The 14,996-nt window shown below is 31.4% G+C and overlaps 1 protein-coding gene across 2 annotated transcripts; it reads right to left on the bottom strand.

Annotated features, from left to right (window-relative positions):
• Positions 1-1,198: 1,198 nt before the first annotated feature.
• On the bottom strand, positions 1,199-7,838 carry LOC125840884 (uncharacterized). Of its 2 annotated transcripts, XM_049519859.1 has the most exons (8): positions 7,764-7,838; positions 6,230-7,095; positions 4,572-4,760; positions 4,285-4,376; positions 2,769-2,828; positions 2,603-2,672; positions 1,926-2,129; positions 1,199-1,783 (listed from the first exon to the last, which is right to left on the bottom strand). In XM_049519859.1, exons 2-8 carry the CDS (start codon positions 6,944-6,946, stop codon positions 1,400-1,402), a joined length of 1,716 nt encoding a protein of 571 aa, XP_049375816.1. In that variant the 5' UTR covers positions 6,947-7,095; positions 7,764-7,838; the 3' UTR covers positions 1,199-1,399. The 2 variants fall into 2 exon arrangements, with proteins under 2 accessions (XP_049375816.1, XP_049375817.1); XM_049519860.1 differs by lacking the exon at positions 4,572-4,760 and having other exon boundaries at positions 7,764-7,802.
• Positions 7,839-14,996: the final 7,158 nt, after the last annotated feature.

Raw genomic sequence — 14,996 nt, 5'->3', positions numbered from 1 at the left:
GTCATTTTTTAACAAAAAGTAAACAACAAATTCATCAACTATAAGATAAACTATATCAGTGTATGACAAAATTACCTCAATCACAAAAAATTTCTTCTTTTTCAAAGGTTTTTGACCCTTTTTTAAGCAAATCTGCAGACGTCCTTCAAATTTTTGAAAGTTTCACCTCCAATCTCTTGTAGTGTGTCTAATCTTCAGTAGTCGAACAAAACTCTCAAATCTCTTGTATAGAACAAAAGGGTTTCAAATCGAGTAAAGATTAAGCATCAATTTTGTAAGAGAAAGAAGATGGGTTTTTTGTTTATCACCATAATTGCAACCTGAAGGTGGGTTAGGAGAAAGAAGATGGTTTTTTTAGGTCTTCCGTGAATCTCCCCTTTTTTTCTTCTGTAATTAGTACAACTAAATTGGGGGTTTTTTATTCTAGTGTAGGATTAAAAGATATATGCTTAAAACGTTATTCCCAATAACGTATTAGAGTTAAAACGTGATTCCCAGTTACGTGTTATTATTTAACGCCGTTAGCAGTCCGTCTTTTTCTCATTAAATTTTTTAAAATAAAATAAAGCATAAAACGTTACTGTGGACTACGTTTATACTAGTTTCGTAAAAAAAATTAAAAACATACTATTTTGGTGAATTGATTTAAACAATGGCTTATTTTGGTCAAAACTTCTGCAAATCAGACATTGATGGGAACTAATGAGCTCAAATAGTGTTATGTTGGTTATTTGAGAAACTCCTCAACAAAAGTTAATGATTTATGAAAGATGATACATACTTTGATATTCAAGATGGTCTACATTTTAGATACCAATGGGTTCCATTTGTTCTTGGAGCATAATTAGTCTGTTCAATTGATTTAATGTTATGGTTATGGTGGAGGGCTTGTCCCTATAAATAATTTATTCAGTCATGTTAAAGATTTCACGGATAGACGAGTCTAGAAGTTTCAAGGAAGTGATGAAATTTTTCTTTGGTCTTCATGTCACTGTATCATTCAACTCAAACTTTTATTTTATGAGAAGTTTTCTTTAAATACTCTTATGAATGGATTTCTTTTTGAAGGCTTTACATTATAGTTTGAACTCTTCTCATCGCTTTCCGCTTACTTTTCTATATCATGTTATGCTAGTTGGTTCGCCCTAGCAAGATATGACATCAAATGGCAATCTCACCTAAGCCCAGGGTCGAGGCGTGACAGAAAAAAGCGCCAGAAAAGACTAGTAGAGTGTAGCAGAGAAAACTGCTAAGTGATATTCCCATCATGATTTACAAGAAGGGATTGAAAGATATTTTACAATTAAATGGGCACCAATAAAGTTGAACATTTGCAGTCGTTGACCATTGATGTCTTGATTATCCTACTAATGAATGGCTCCAAGGGCAGTTGAAGTCATTACATAAGAACATAATTTGCATCTTCAATGAACTTATCACCAGCTGTTGGGGGCAAGTTATGCCGAGAGAGATGCTTATGAACCTGTGCATGCGTCTCAGCCTCATGTTGGAACATGTTGACCAGCTCCTGCAATTCGAGTTTCCTAATTTCGACCTGTTCTTCATTGATAGGCCTTTTTAAACCAAGGTATAGCAACCCAACAGCAATAAGCACGACACCTAGGACAACAAGGAGGACTGAGAATAAACCGAACGCATATGGTGTGTTTTGAGCTCCAGGGATCCCGTCCACATTGATTCCAAAAAGACCGGTGATGATTGTAAGAACAAGGCCACATCCACCAAAGACAGCCAAATTATGAGAAACTCTGAGGCTCTTATCCTAGAAATTGGAATGATGGGCCAAAAAATTACATTAGATTTTTGACAGAACTCTTATGAAAGGGTCTTTAGTAAAATGAAGTTTGATCATCTGGTATTAGAATGAAGTTGAATCCTCCTAGTCTATTGAACATCAAACAAACCTGCAACCATGCACGGAGATTGCTCTGCATGACATCTTGAATAGTAAATAAGCGTCCACGAACTGCTTCTTGCTCTTCAATCATTTCCCTCGTACTCTTTCTTATTCCTTCAAGGAGAATTCTAGTTGTATTTCCTCTCAAATGCTGCTGAAGTTCAAAAATAATCTCTTCCCTAGCATGAAGAGACCATTTCACTCTGATAACCTGTGTTTACACCATATAAGCAGTGTCATTCAAGAACACACCAGCTTGTATGACTTGAACACTCAATAAAACATGAAAACGACAAGGATAAATGGCCCTATTTACTTCGAGTTAATTTACTAAAAACAATTGTTCAGAAATTCTGAAAACTACAGAATTTCCTCTTTTGTTTGACGATTTCTTATGATGACACATTTCTCTTCTTATATTATCTTCTAAAGGGAATACAACTGAGTTATAAGTCCAACACTGTCATAGGTGATTTATCTACAACAAGATCAAATTCTAGAGTAGGTCATATTTCTCAACTCGAGAGAAATTTTCATGATTCAAGCAAAAAGCATGCTTCAAAGTTCATTGCGTATTTACCAAGAAATGACCAATAAAATATGCAATTAAGTTATGATTGATACACTCTATTTGATTTAGAAAAGATTTGAAAAATTAAAATTTACTCAAGGAGCAAGATAGACCTGTCTTGATAATCTTCTGATTTCCTGGTTGAGAATTATTACTAAGAGACTCAGATCTTCCTTGTTCCTCCTATTATAAGCAAAGAAGATCTATTTATAGCAGAATATGCTACATGAAAGAGCAATTACTTCCAGGAAGCTAAAATATGAGATGAGATTCCTGAACCTGTTAACAAACTTCAATTCCACTTCATCTGCTGCACCAAATATCAATTTCCGAAACAATCTTCACATGCATAAGCACAAAAAAGGACAGATTTAGGATTAACCACTTTATGGTGTCAAGGTGTTTCTTCATTCTGATGCTTAGAACCCTTATAGAGCAGTTAATCATTCAAGAGTTTGTAAAACATGCATTGAAAGTGACCAACATCAGTGTCGCCCATCACTTAGAACTCCTCCCACATCCCCAAGAAAAGTTTCAGGTACTGAACACTTCAGTGCCCACTATGAGTTCGAAGAGTAACACGTGAAGCAGACAACAGCGATAGATCCATCCAGATTGATTGAAATGCACTTTTTAGTGTCCTCAGGCTGACAAATGCAACAAAGTGTACCCTTTGGCGAAGTCCAATGAACTGGAGCAAACTTCCCCACGGAATATTGGCAGTTATGACAAAAATGAAATGAGGCGGTCTTACAAGGTTGTAACAATGTCACATAATGATGCTGCTCAGGTGAAGGTGGTGGAAATTGGTCCGCTTTTGTCTAAGGGCTAAGGGGCAAGAGAAAATAGGTGGCTACTAGCAGAAGAAGCTCCTCTTCTCTTCATAATAGAGAGCAGAAGGAAGACAGAACGTTAATTGAATATGAACTTCTGAAGTAATAAAAGTAATAACCAGGAGTGCAAATAAAATTGTCAAGTTAGCTGAAATCAAGTATATCCATTGGACCTTAAAAGGAGTATGTTGAAGTGGGACTATCTCATCTAAAAGTTTAAGATGTCAGAAAGAACACTCTATTATTTACTTAATTATATCCTTCTTTTATACTTCATTATATGTTTAACAGAGTGCAACCAAACAAGTTCTAGTTTCATGAGCTTGAAGGTGCTAACTGCATTTATGACACGCCATATAGTGACAAGAACCTAGCAATTACTCCTCCTATTAGAGTTAAAAACTTCTCGTCCGACCTTACATGAATGAAAGTTTCTCACTGTGGCATGCAATATGATAATTCTAGTCTCATAATTATTACTCCCTTCATCCCAATTTATGTGTCACAATTTAGATTTCGAGAATCGAACTTCTTAATTTTGACCATGAATTGGACATAGAATCTTTAAGTTTTTAAAAATAAAATTTACATACTCATTTTTTACTTTTGGAATCCGAACACCGCCACATAAATTGAAACAGAGGGAGCAGAAGATAACAAAATTTGTAAGGTGAATCTTGCACCATCACATTTCAAGGTTTTCTGAAGTTGCCCTCTAAGTTGAATCGGCTCAGACAGAGATCTTTCGCAGACTCAAGTGGAAGGGCAACAGCCCACAAGTGAAAGGCATACTTGATACATTAAGAATTTTGATGAGTTTCTTCCTACACAAGACTATTTTTGGTCGCTGGGACAATGCAGAAAAGCATCTGGAGAAGTTAGGCTTCAACTTTTTCCTGCAACCACTGGTTCTTTAAGGCCAGATGGTTCAACTATTTCGCATCAGAGAGCAGTTCTCTTACCTGTCATCCCATCTAGCAAGGCGGCTAGCTAAATGCGCAATGACTTCATGTACTGTCCGTGGTGCATTATAGCCACCAGCAAGAAGTTGTTCCTATAATGAAGAAAGCAACAGATATAAGTAGCCAAAAATGTTAAGAGTTAGATCCAAACTACTTCTGCAACCACAAACCAGAAGAGTCAAGTTGAGATAAGAAGGATGTAAAATTGAACAAGCATAAATGACCAATTGCACCAACATATAAAGTCGTGAGCAAGGGAAATGTTTAGCATCTATAGAAAGGATGACCTGAACTTCTGTGATACCCAAAACATTGAGGTTTTCTGCTGATCCTTTCACGTGCAAAGCCGTAACTAAAAAGTTCTGTGCTTGCCAAGAACGAATTACAACAGGGATGTCATCTTCGTCAATATATGGATCACCAGCAGATTGGCCCAACAGCTCAAATAACAGCCCTTCCGCCACCCTTACTGGGACCTAATAAAATCCAACCTGTGTTAAAATGGCAATATGACTTCATCTCTGAAAGCAGAAAGAAGCAATCCTTTTTATTTTAGCTTTTTATATTATGATATTAGGCAATCAGTTGTCACTGATACAAATGAGATTATTATCTCTTTACATCCAGTTTTCAGAAAAAAGATTATTATCTCTTTACATCCTCAGTTCACAATGACAAGAAGAAGAGGCATGAAGCAGAAAAGAAATTTTGAATTCTATTAGGTATATTACTTAATGCAAATCCAATAGTTAAAACTAAAACTGTTAAATTAATTTTATTACGTGCTTGGCCTTGAAAAAAGAATCAGGCCCGCGCGTGAGAGGGCGTACTGAGAATATAATTAAATAATAAAAAGTGTCCCTCTCTAACAGCTTAAGCTTTTAGATGAGATGGTCACATACTTTAACTAGGTATCAGAGCAGGCAGAGGCCCTGTGATCGAATCTCACCGCCACCCAAAGTAAAAAGAATTCCACGTGCTTGGCCCATGAAAAAGAATCAGGCCTGCACGTGAGGGGAGTGTGAGATGGTCACACACTTCAACAATTGAAAAGGAATGTCACGGGAAGTTAGTTAATAATATAATATCCAATATGGTTAGAAACATGCATGTTAACTCAATCACTAATTACAATAGTCACAACTGAATGGTTGAGAAAATCCATATGTAATACTCCCTCCATCACAATTTATATGACGCTCTTTTCTTTTTAGTCAGTCCTATAAAAAATGTCATTTTTCTATATTTAGTAACAATTTAACTTTAAACTTTTCACTTTACCCTTAACGAGATGGTTTGAAGCCACATAAACATATGTGCCTTGGTTTAGACCACAAGTTTCAAAAAATATTTCTTCCGTTCTTAAGCTTTGTGCCCAACAGACACCTTCACATAAATTGGGATGGGGAGTAGTCAATTTTCAATATCGAGGATGAAATGAAGATGCAAACAGTATACTTATCAAAGTACATAATCATTCACCTTAATCGCATTTCAAAGATTATTAATTTACCACAGATAACATTATGAATGCCTTGGATATAAAATTGGTGCCAGATTTAGCATAGATCAAATTACTGACTTTCTTATCAGTATATACAATTGTCAAATGAAATCCACTAGTCATTAAGAAAGATTAGTTCACCTGCAATAGCAACAAAAATGTTTTATGGCAACAGAACTTATCACTCTCCTATAACCAATGGTCCAAGATACAGAATACAAAATTTTGTCAGGTAGCTTAACTGGATATTACAAATAATTATCATGTCCCGTGCATTGGTTTCAAAGAGGAAGACCTCTACGTGTCATACACAAAGCATGAACATATATGTAAGCATATCGTCACATGTTAAGAAAAAAATAAACTACTAAAGGTCAATCTTGTCAAGAATGTGAAGATATCAACAAAAATAAATCTAACACAGTAAGCTTAGAAGATTACCTCATACAAGAGGTGTTTCATCTTTTCACTTATTAGCCGACCTTCATCTCTTAAGGCAACACTAATTGCGGGATGTAACCACGGGGCATAACTGAGCCATGCATCTACAGAAGGATGACCAGCAGTCACATGGCACCACCAAATAGGTCCAGCTGGACGCTCCCAGTACGGAGCGGCTAAATCTGCAACAGTGAGATCATCTTCATCATCAATGAGATCAAACTGCTGGGTGGACCATCCAAAATCTGCTTGAACAGTTTGGATAAGTTCAGAAATCCTAGCCCAACCAATAGGCCTCCAATGGCTCCCTCCAATTTTTTCCAAATTATAAAGCTTCTGTCCAGGAGAGCTTTGGTTATCCATCTTGCCATCCGCAGGAGAAATCTCTTGTTCTCTCAACTCAACAAGAGAGGTAGAATCCAGCAAACTGTTCCCGTTGGTTCTTTGAACAGGAGCCTCTGCCAATCTATAAGCACGCGCTGGCCTTTTAACTATTTCATTATCTATTTCATCAGGTGGTAAACTTTTGGTAGAAGATTTTGGTCCAAATTTCTTGTCTCCTCTAACAAACTCGAAAGCACAAATAAGTCCATCAGTCCACAGCTCACTCCCTCGCATGACATCCTTATGGTAGTGCACTCTTTGGCTCTCTGTCTTCCTAGTCCTATTGCCTTGTGAAGAGTGGCCCTCACTCATGCTACCCTTATTTACTTTCATGCACAAAAGCGGCAAACACTACAAAGTCCTGTGATGTCTTCTCAGCATAAGTGAGTGGCAAAACCAGAACCAAATGTCCCGATATTACATGAACAAAAGCCTTCTGAATTTTGCATTATCATATTGTTAGGATGTTCCTCAAGCCATGCCTGTGAATCAAGAGCCATGAGTCAAGTCAAGATGACATGCAGCTTGTGATTAACTACACTTCCGTACATTTATTACAAATATTTGCTACTTATCCTGCAATTGAAACATGAGAAGTCCATGCACCACATATCAACCCAATAATACAGAAACATACCAAATACAAAATAGTAGTTAAATTGCAGGAAGAAACAAGGCATTGCGAAAAGAAAAAATGCATAATGATACTAAAGAGTACTAACAATTTTTTAAAAAAAAGTACTAACAACAATCAGTTGTCTCCCCACAAACTCATCCATAAAGTTTTAAACGACAATGGAAGTTCCAAATTTGAAACAAACCCAAACTTTATGCACATATTTGCAAAAGATTCCTTATGATAACTTTGTCAATCATTTAACAAACAAGAATTTCCAATTACCAGTGTAAGTATACAACATGTCAGCCAAAAAACTCCTTTAAATTGTCAGTTAATTTAACCAAAAGAATGTCCCATATAGTTCATGGTCAAAACTCAATGAAATCAAAATAAGTAAAAAAATGTTACAAAAATCCCCAAATTTTGCTATCTTTTGAAAACTTTACACTGTATTTGTATATAACTTGAGCGAAGGGGAAAGCATAAAGGGACCAACAAAACCCAGAGAGAAGAAAATCAGTAACTGCTTACAGATCTTTTGGAGTCGCCAGTCCAACTATGGAAAGGGGAGAGGACACCCACTAAGATGATAATAGTAATTCCCTAGTCAACACAAATTTTATTTTGTTTTTTGCCTAATTAACTTACATAATTATAATTATTATGCTCAAAAATATAATTTTAGATAAACATTGATTTAAATCAATACTCTCTCTACGTTTCAATTTGTATATATTATTTTAATTTAATATAGAATTTAAGAAATTATATCAAATTTTTGAATCATGTGGTCATAAAGGCATAAATTAAAAATACGTCAAATATATCAAAATATCTTGTGATCTTAAGCATGTCTGGAAAGTTTGAATTAAAAAGTTGTCAAAAACGAAAAAATAGACATTTTCCTAGAAGCATACTAAAAAAAAAGAAGTATGAACAAATTAAAACGAATGAAATATGGTTCAGAAAAAAAAAAAAAACTAATGAAATATATAATTGTTCCATTCTCAATCAAAATTTTAGCATTTCTTGTTATTTTTCATTCACATCCAATTTAATAAAATAATGCCTTGACCTTTGAGTATGTTAAAATTTCTACTATAGTAGTGTGAGTGGAATTGGGTATCAACATGTATGTTTCCAGTCATATTCATATTAAATAAGGGTATTTTTGTCATATTATATTTATTTCCCTGATTCCACTTCATTACACGTGGGTCATAGGTGTCTTCCATGCCCACTTCCGTCCCTTTTATCAAAATCCATTCAATCTACCAAAGCTCAAAGCTTTCTTCATCTTCAACTTTCTCACACTCGTTGCTGCAATTCTAAGGTATTTGTTTGTTATTTTTTTCACTGTTATGTTATTTGGTTGAATGGATGCTAAAGTTTCATATTTTTTTTCTTCAGTTTTTCATATTTCATTGAATGGGTGTACGAAGTTTTGATGTTAATGAAGAATAGAAGTGAAAAGAGCTGCAGTAAGCAAAGGAGAAAAAGAAAATAGGGTTCCTATTTATGTATTTGAAGTTTTGTTATATAGGTTTACAAAGTTTTCATTTTTATGTTGGTCAAAATTCGAAGAGAATCAAAATTAGGGCAAAAATAAAGTTACAAATTTGCCAAAAATTTCAGTACTCGGATGAAAAGGACTATCAAAACTAAGAGCAACCCTTGAAATTTAGAGAGGAGAGTAACTAGCAAGGAATCCGTATGTTGTGGGATTAGAAGAGAATCACTCTTCTAAAATTTTAACAAGCTAAATTTCATGCCTATAAATTGCCTAAAGAACCGCATACCTTAATGTTTGCATTTAGTGCTCTTAGTCTATTTGTCTTCAATCAATGTTTGGAATTTCAAATGCGTGGAAACATAACTAAGTAATTAAATATGTGTTCTCTCTAACAACTTAAGCTTTAGATGAGATGATCACACGCTACATCATGGTATCGAAGTAGACAAGAGGTCATGGATTCCAATCTCCCCGTCACCCATTATTATCAAAAAATAATTTCCATGAACTTGGACCATGAAAAAGGTCTGCAATGACTGACGTTTTGAAGCATAATTAAGTAATTAAATGTCTCTCTGACAACATAGGCTTTAATTAGGTGAGATGGTCACACATTAAAACAAAATGTAATTGCTTATTGTGTGTTTCTGCATAATGTTGCATTGCAGTGTGTTCTTTTATCGTTCTAATTTAACTTTTGCATGTGTGTACCTGTATTGTTGTTTTATTAAAGCTTTTTTGGCAAGTTATTGAATGTCGAGAGAAATAAAATATTTTTTTGCAGGGATTGAAGTGGAAATAAGAGTTCGAGCATTTATCTTTGCTCTCTTCTATCATTTGGTGGAAAGATGATGGTAGGGAAAAAATATTTTCATGCTATTTTTAGCTCTTATCGAATTTGTAGATTTTTGAAGTGCTCCATTCACACGTGTTAAAGTATATGTTAGGTCGTTGAATTACTGCTTGATGATGGCTATGTTTTCTCCTTAACTTGAGTTTCCTTTTTGCAGTAAGAGACGAAAAATGGTATCAGAGCTATGGATAATAAGAAACACGGTAAGAAACATACGAGTAGAAAATTAAGAAAAATAAGAAGAAAATTAAACAAATTATATCTGGAATATAAACAACTTAATATCACAAAGACTGATAACGAAAAATTAAATCAATTAATAGATAATATATCTAAAATAGAATATAAATATATTCAATACTTAAAAATACAATGAATAACAAGAATAACGACTATAGACAAAAACTTAATGAAATAATTATAGCAAAACGACAAGAATTAGAACATAGGCAAAATAGACTTAACAATAATATATTCGCAGGAATTTGTCACAAATCTATAATAGCACAAAGAAAAACTATTTTATATCTAGAAATACAAATAAATAACTTAGAATATAAACTACAACATAATTTATAAATGAATAAAGAAGAATACGCAATAGATGAAAAAACATATGAAAATTATGACGGATTAAAAATAAAGATAATATTTTCTAACCTAGGAAGAAGATATAAGAAAATAGGTGACAATATAAGTTTAATGTTAGAAAAAGAAACGGTAAAACTAGAAGATAGTTTAACTGCTATGATAAGAATAACAAAAGAAAATGAAGAAATAGATAGAAAAACGGAAATTGAAAAAATAAAACAACAAGCAAAAAAGGAAGTACAACAATTAGAAGAAGTAAAAAATACCAAAATAATAGAGCTAGAAAAAGAGCTAGCAATATTAAAAGAAATGTATGAAATAAAACAAAAAGAAAAAGAACAAAAAACAAAATTAACAAATGAGATAATTAAATTTAAAGAAAAATTGCAACTAGAAATGAATTAGAAGAAAATAACCAAGATAATCTACCCGAAATAAGAATTGAAGAAATAAATGACGATGATCTAGAACAACATTCGGAAACAAGCGAAACATATACGGAACTTTTAGCAAACATAGATAATACAAAGAATTTAGAAGTAAATACAGAAGACGTAAACATGGACGAAAAACCTAGCACATCAGGAGTAAAAAACCCAAAAAATATTAATCCAAAATATTATAATGAAAATTATGAACAATATGATAAAGAAAAAACTACATGGGATAAAAGATTAAGTAGAAAATGGACGCCTAAACCAATAACTGGACAACATGATTTTTTAGATTTAGACTGTGTAGCAGATATAAATAAAACAATCCAATTATGGATAGGATATATATCAAAACAATTAATAGATAACAAGATAGTAATAGCAGAGGCACCAGGATACATAGAAAGAACACTTATAGAACAGTAAAATTATGGTTATAAAATTTAACAAGTGAAATCTTAACAACTTTAAGAAATAAAAAAAATTGATGGTGGAATAGCCACTACAACCATGGAAATATTATATAAATACGAAATAATTATAAGGAATGAATTTAGTAGTATGACAACAGAGGTAGAAGAACAAATAAAGAAAAGATCATAAATCGGAATCTAATGATAAAATTAACAATATGTAATATGTGTTACATAGATGAATATACATGTGCATTTAGAGAATACTATTATAAATGAACATATAGCACAGAAGAAAGTAAAGAAATAAGAAAATTATATTTTACAAAATTACCAGAACATTTTAATTAAAAAATAATAAAAAGTTGGAATGAAGCAGAATTAACGGACACCTTAGGAGCTAGAATGAAATTCTTACAACAATGATTTATGGAACTATGTGAAAAACATAAAGAAGAAATAAAAATGGAAAAAATATTAATAAAAAACTTAGCATGTTGCAAAAATAAAGCAGCACCTCAATTTGGTTGTACGGATAGGTATTATAAAAATAGAAAGAAATATAATAAAAAATATAGATCAAAATATAAATATAAAAAACCAAGAAGAAGATACTATGTCAAAAACTACAAAACCAAAAGACCATATAGACCAAAAAGAAAACTAACGGAATGTACTTGTTATAATTGTGGAAAATTAGGACATATAGCTATAGATTGTAAATTACCTAAAAATCCAAAGAAAAACAAATATCAGAAATAATAATAGACGATGAAAAATATACACAAATAGAGTACATAGATTATGAATTAGAAAGTGAAGATAGCATATATGAAATATCAGAAAATGAAATAGATAGTAACATAGAAATAGAATCAGATAATGAATTCTATAATATAACAAATGACTGAAGCAGACATACAAATAATAAATAAAGAAGAACATCAAGACGAAGAATCTTTAGAACAGAAAATAATATTTGATAATAGTATATTTGAACAAATAAAAGGAAAAGAATTAGACCTAAGCGTAGCAAAAATATTCGAAATACGAACAATAAGAAACTGGTTTAAATGACAAAAAGAAGAATATTATGTAGTAAGTCAAAGAGAACATATCATAGATTGCAAATATACTAAAGGAAAGGCCAAAATACCAATAATAAATAAACGAATAATAAATAAAGAAATACAAGATATTAAGGCTAAAAATCCAATTAAATATATACATTTAGGAGGAACAGAAATATTAATAAAAGCATGTTTTAGAGAAGGAATAGATACACCCATAGAAATATACTTAGCGGATGATAAAATTATACAACCCATAGAAAAAAGTATAATAAGTGCAGTAAGAGGTAACCTCATATACAAAAATTTAAGTTTATAATAAGTGTTAACTACTCAGTAGCAATAAATGACAGAAATATATATAAATCACTAGTATTATACTGGCGAATGTCAGGGATAGAACTAGCCCCAGGAAGTAAAATATTTACAGCTAGATGTAAAAACTTATATGTTCTAACAACAAAACATAAAATAACAGCAAAAAATAAAATAGATAAAATAAAAATAGAAGATCCCTTTGAAAGAATAGTTACAGTCATAGATAAAAACGATTATAGTTATAATGAAATTGATATAGAAGAAGATTTAGAAATAGTAAAAGAAAGACTAAGCACATCGAAAAGAATAAACAATGAGATACCCCAAATATCATAAAAAATGAGTACCTCAAGGAGAATAGATAAAACCCCACAAAAATCAATGGAAGAAGATATAAAACCACATCATTACTACATAACGGGAATAATGGAACAACGAAAATATTTAATATTAATAGATACAGGACGAGAAGAAAACTATATTACAAGAGAATTAGTGACGGAAGATGAAATAATAACTATTGAACAATCATGCCCCGAACTACCAAAAGCATTAATGTATACCGAAGAAACAACAGAAAAGAAAATAATCATTGGAGGAGTACCAATAGTGATAAAATTCAAAATATATCAAGGAAATGAAAATATCATTTTAGGAATAAAATGGCTAGAACAAGTAAAACCATATAATCTAGAAGAAAAACAATTAACAATAAATTACGAAAATAAAAGAGTAATAATAAAAAGGACTTTAGTATAATAAAAATATGAAAATATATATACTTGCAAAGATAATAATAGAAGGATATTACAACCGATATTATACACCAACGATAGATACGGGCACAAAAACTAATATATGTAAATACAATTGTTTACTAGAAAATAAGTGGAAAAAATTAAAAACACCGATAGTAGTAACATGATTTAATAATGAAGGAAGCATGATCACATATAAGGCAAAAAATATAAAAATACAAATATGGGATAAGATATTAACTATAGAAGAAATATATAACTTTGAATTAACTACAAAATATATGCTATTAGGAATGCCATTTTTAGAAAAATTATACCCACATATAATAACAAAAACACACTGGTGTTCACAACACCGTGTAAACAAAAAATAGGAGCAAAAAGAGTAAATAATAAAAAACGAAAAACAACAGAATGGATAAAAGGAAGTGAAAAATTACACAAAAATTAGAAAATATAAAAGAAGAAGACCCTAAAATAGAATTAATTATATTCTCTATAGATAAAGTAAAAATAATTCAAGATAAGTTAGAATTATTATATAGTGAGGATCCTTTACAAGGATGGGAGAAACATAAAACAAAAATAAAAATTGAGCTAATTGATAATAATAGTATAATAACCCAAAAACCATTAAAGTATAATTTTAATGATTTAATCGAATTTAAGATACATATAGATGAATTACTAGAAAAAAGATATATACAAGAAAGCAATAGTAAGCATACAAGCCCGGCATTTATCGTAAATAAACATAGGGAACAAAAAAGAGGAAAAAGCAGAATGGTTATTGATTATAGAAATTTAAATGCAAAAACTAAAACATATAATTATCCGATACCAAATAAAATACTAAAGATAAGATAAATACAAGGATATAATTATTTTAGCAAATTTGATTGTAAATCAGGATTTTATCACTTAAAACTAGAAGAAGAATCTAAAAAACTAACAACATTCACTGTACCACAAGGATTTTATGAATGGAATGTATTACCATTTGGATATAAAAACGCCAGGTAGATATCAACACTTTATGGACGAATTACTTTAAACAAATAGAAAATTGTGTAGTGTACATTGATGATATATTATTACATTCCAAAACACAAGATGTACATATAAGATTATTAGAAAAATTTATACACATCATAGAATATTCAGGTATAAGTCTAAGTAAAAAGAAAGCTGATATAATGAAAAATCAAATATAATTCTTAGGAATACAAATTGATAAAAACGGAATAAAAATGCAAACACATATAGTACAAAAAATAATTAACTCAAATGAACAACTAGACACAAAAAAGAAATTACAATTATTCTTAGGACTAGTAAATCAAGTAAGAGAATACATACCAAAATTAGCAGAGAATTTAAAACCATTACAACAAAAATTAAAGAAAGATATAGAATATCAGTTTGATAAAAAAGACCAAATACAAATACAAAATGTAAAATTATTATGTAAAAACTTACCTAAACTATATTTTCCGGATGAAAACAAAAAATTACTTATATAGTAGAATCAGATGCGAGTGAAAAAAGTTATGGAGGAATATTAAAATACAGATATTATGGCAATACGATAGAACACCATTGTAGGTATTATTCAGGAACATTTAATAATACAAAAATAAAATGGGAAATAAATAGAAAAGAACTATATTCAGTGTATAAGTGTTTATTATCATTTGAACCATATATTGTATATAACGAATTTATTATAAGAACAGATAATACACAAGTAAAATGGTGGCTAACAAGAAAAATACAAGATTCGGTAACAATAAAAGAAATAAGGAAATTGGTAT

Source organism: Solanum verrucosum, unplaced genomic scaffold (assembly GCF_900185275.1).
Source record: "Solanum verrucosum unplaced genomic scaffold, falcon-dt-bn FXZP01000194.1, whole genome shotgun sequence".
Classification (NCBI taxonomy): Eukaryota; Viridiplantae; Streptophyta; class Magnoliopsida; order Solanales; family Solanaceae; genus Solanum; species Solanum verrucosum.
This window is presented reverse-complemented; position numbering and strand designations above follow the sequence as displayed.

Excerpts from the sequence above, each read along its gene's own strand:
- LOC125840884 (XM_049519859.1), bottom strand. The coding sequence starts at position 6,946 with ATGAAAGTAAATAAGGGTAGCATGAGTGAGGGCCACTCTTCACAAGGC. Across the intron at positions 4,761-6,229 it reads TGAAACACCTCTTGTATGAG|GTCCCAGTAAGGGTGGCGGA; the intron begins GTAATCTTCTAA and ends GGATTTTATTAG. Across the intron at positions 2,829-4,284 it reads CTTGCTAGATGGGATGACAG|ATTGTTTCGGAAATTGATAT; the intron begins GTAAGAGAACTG and ends ATGCATGTGAAG.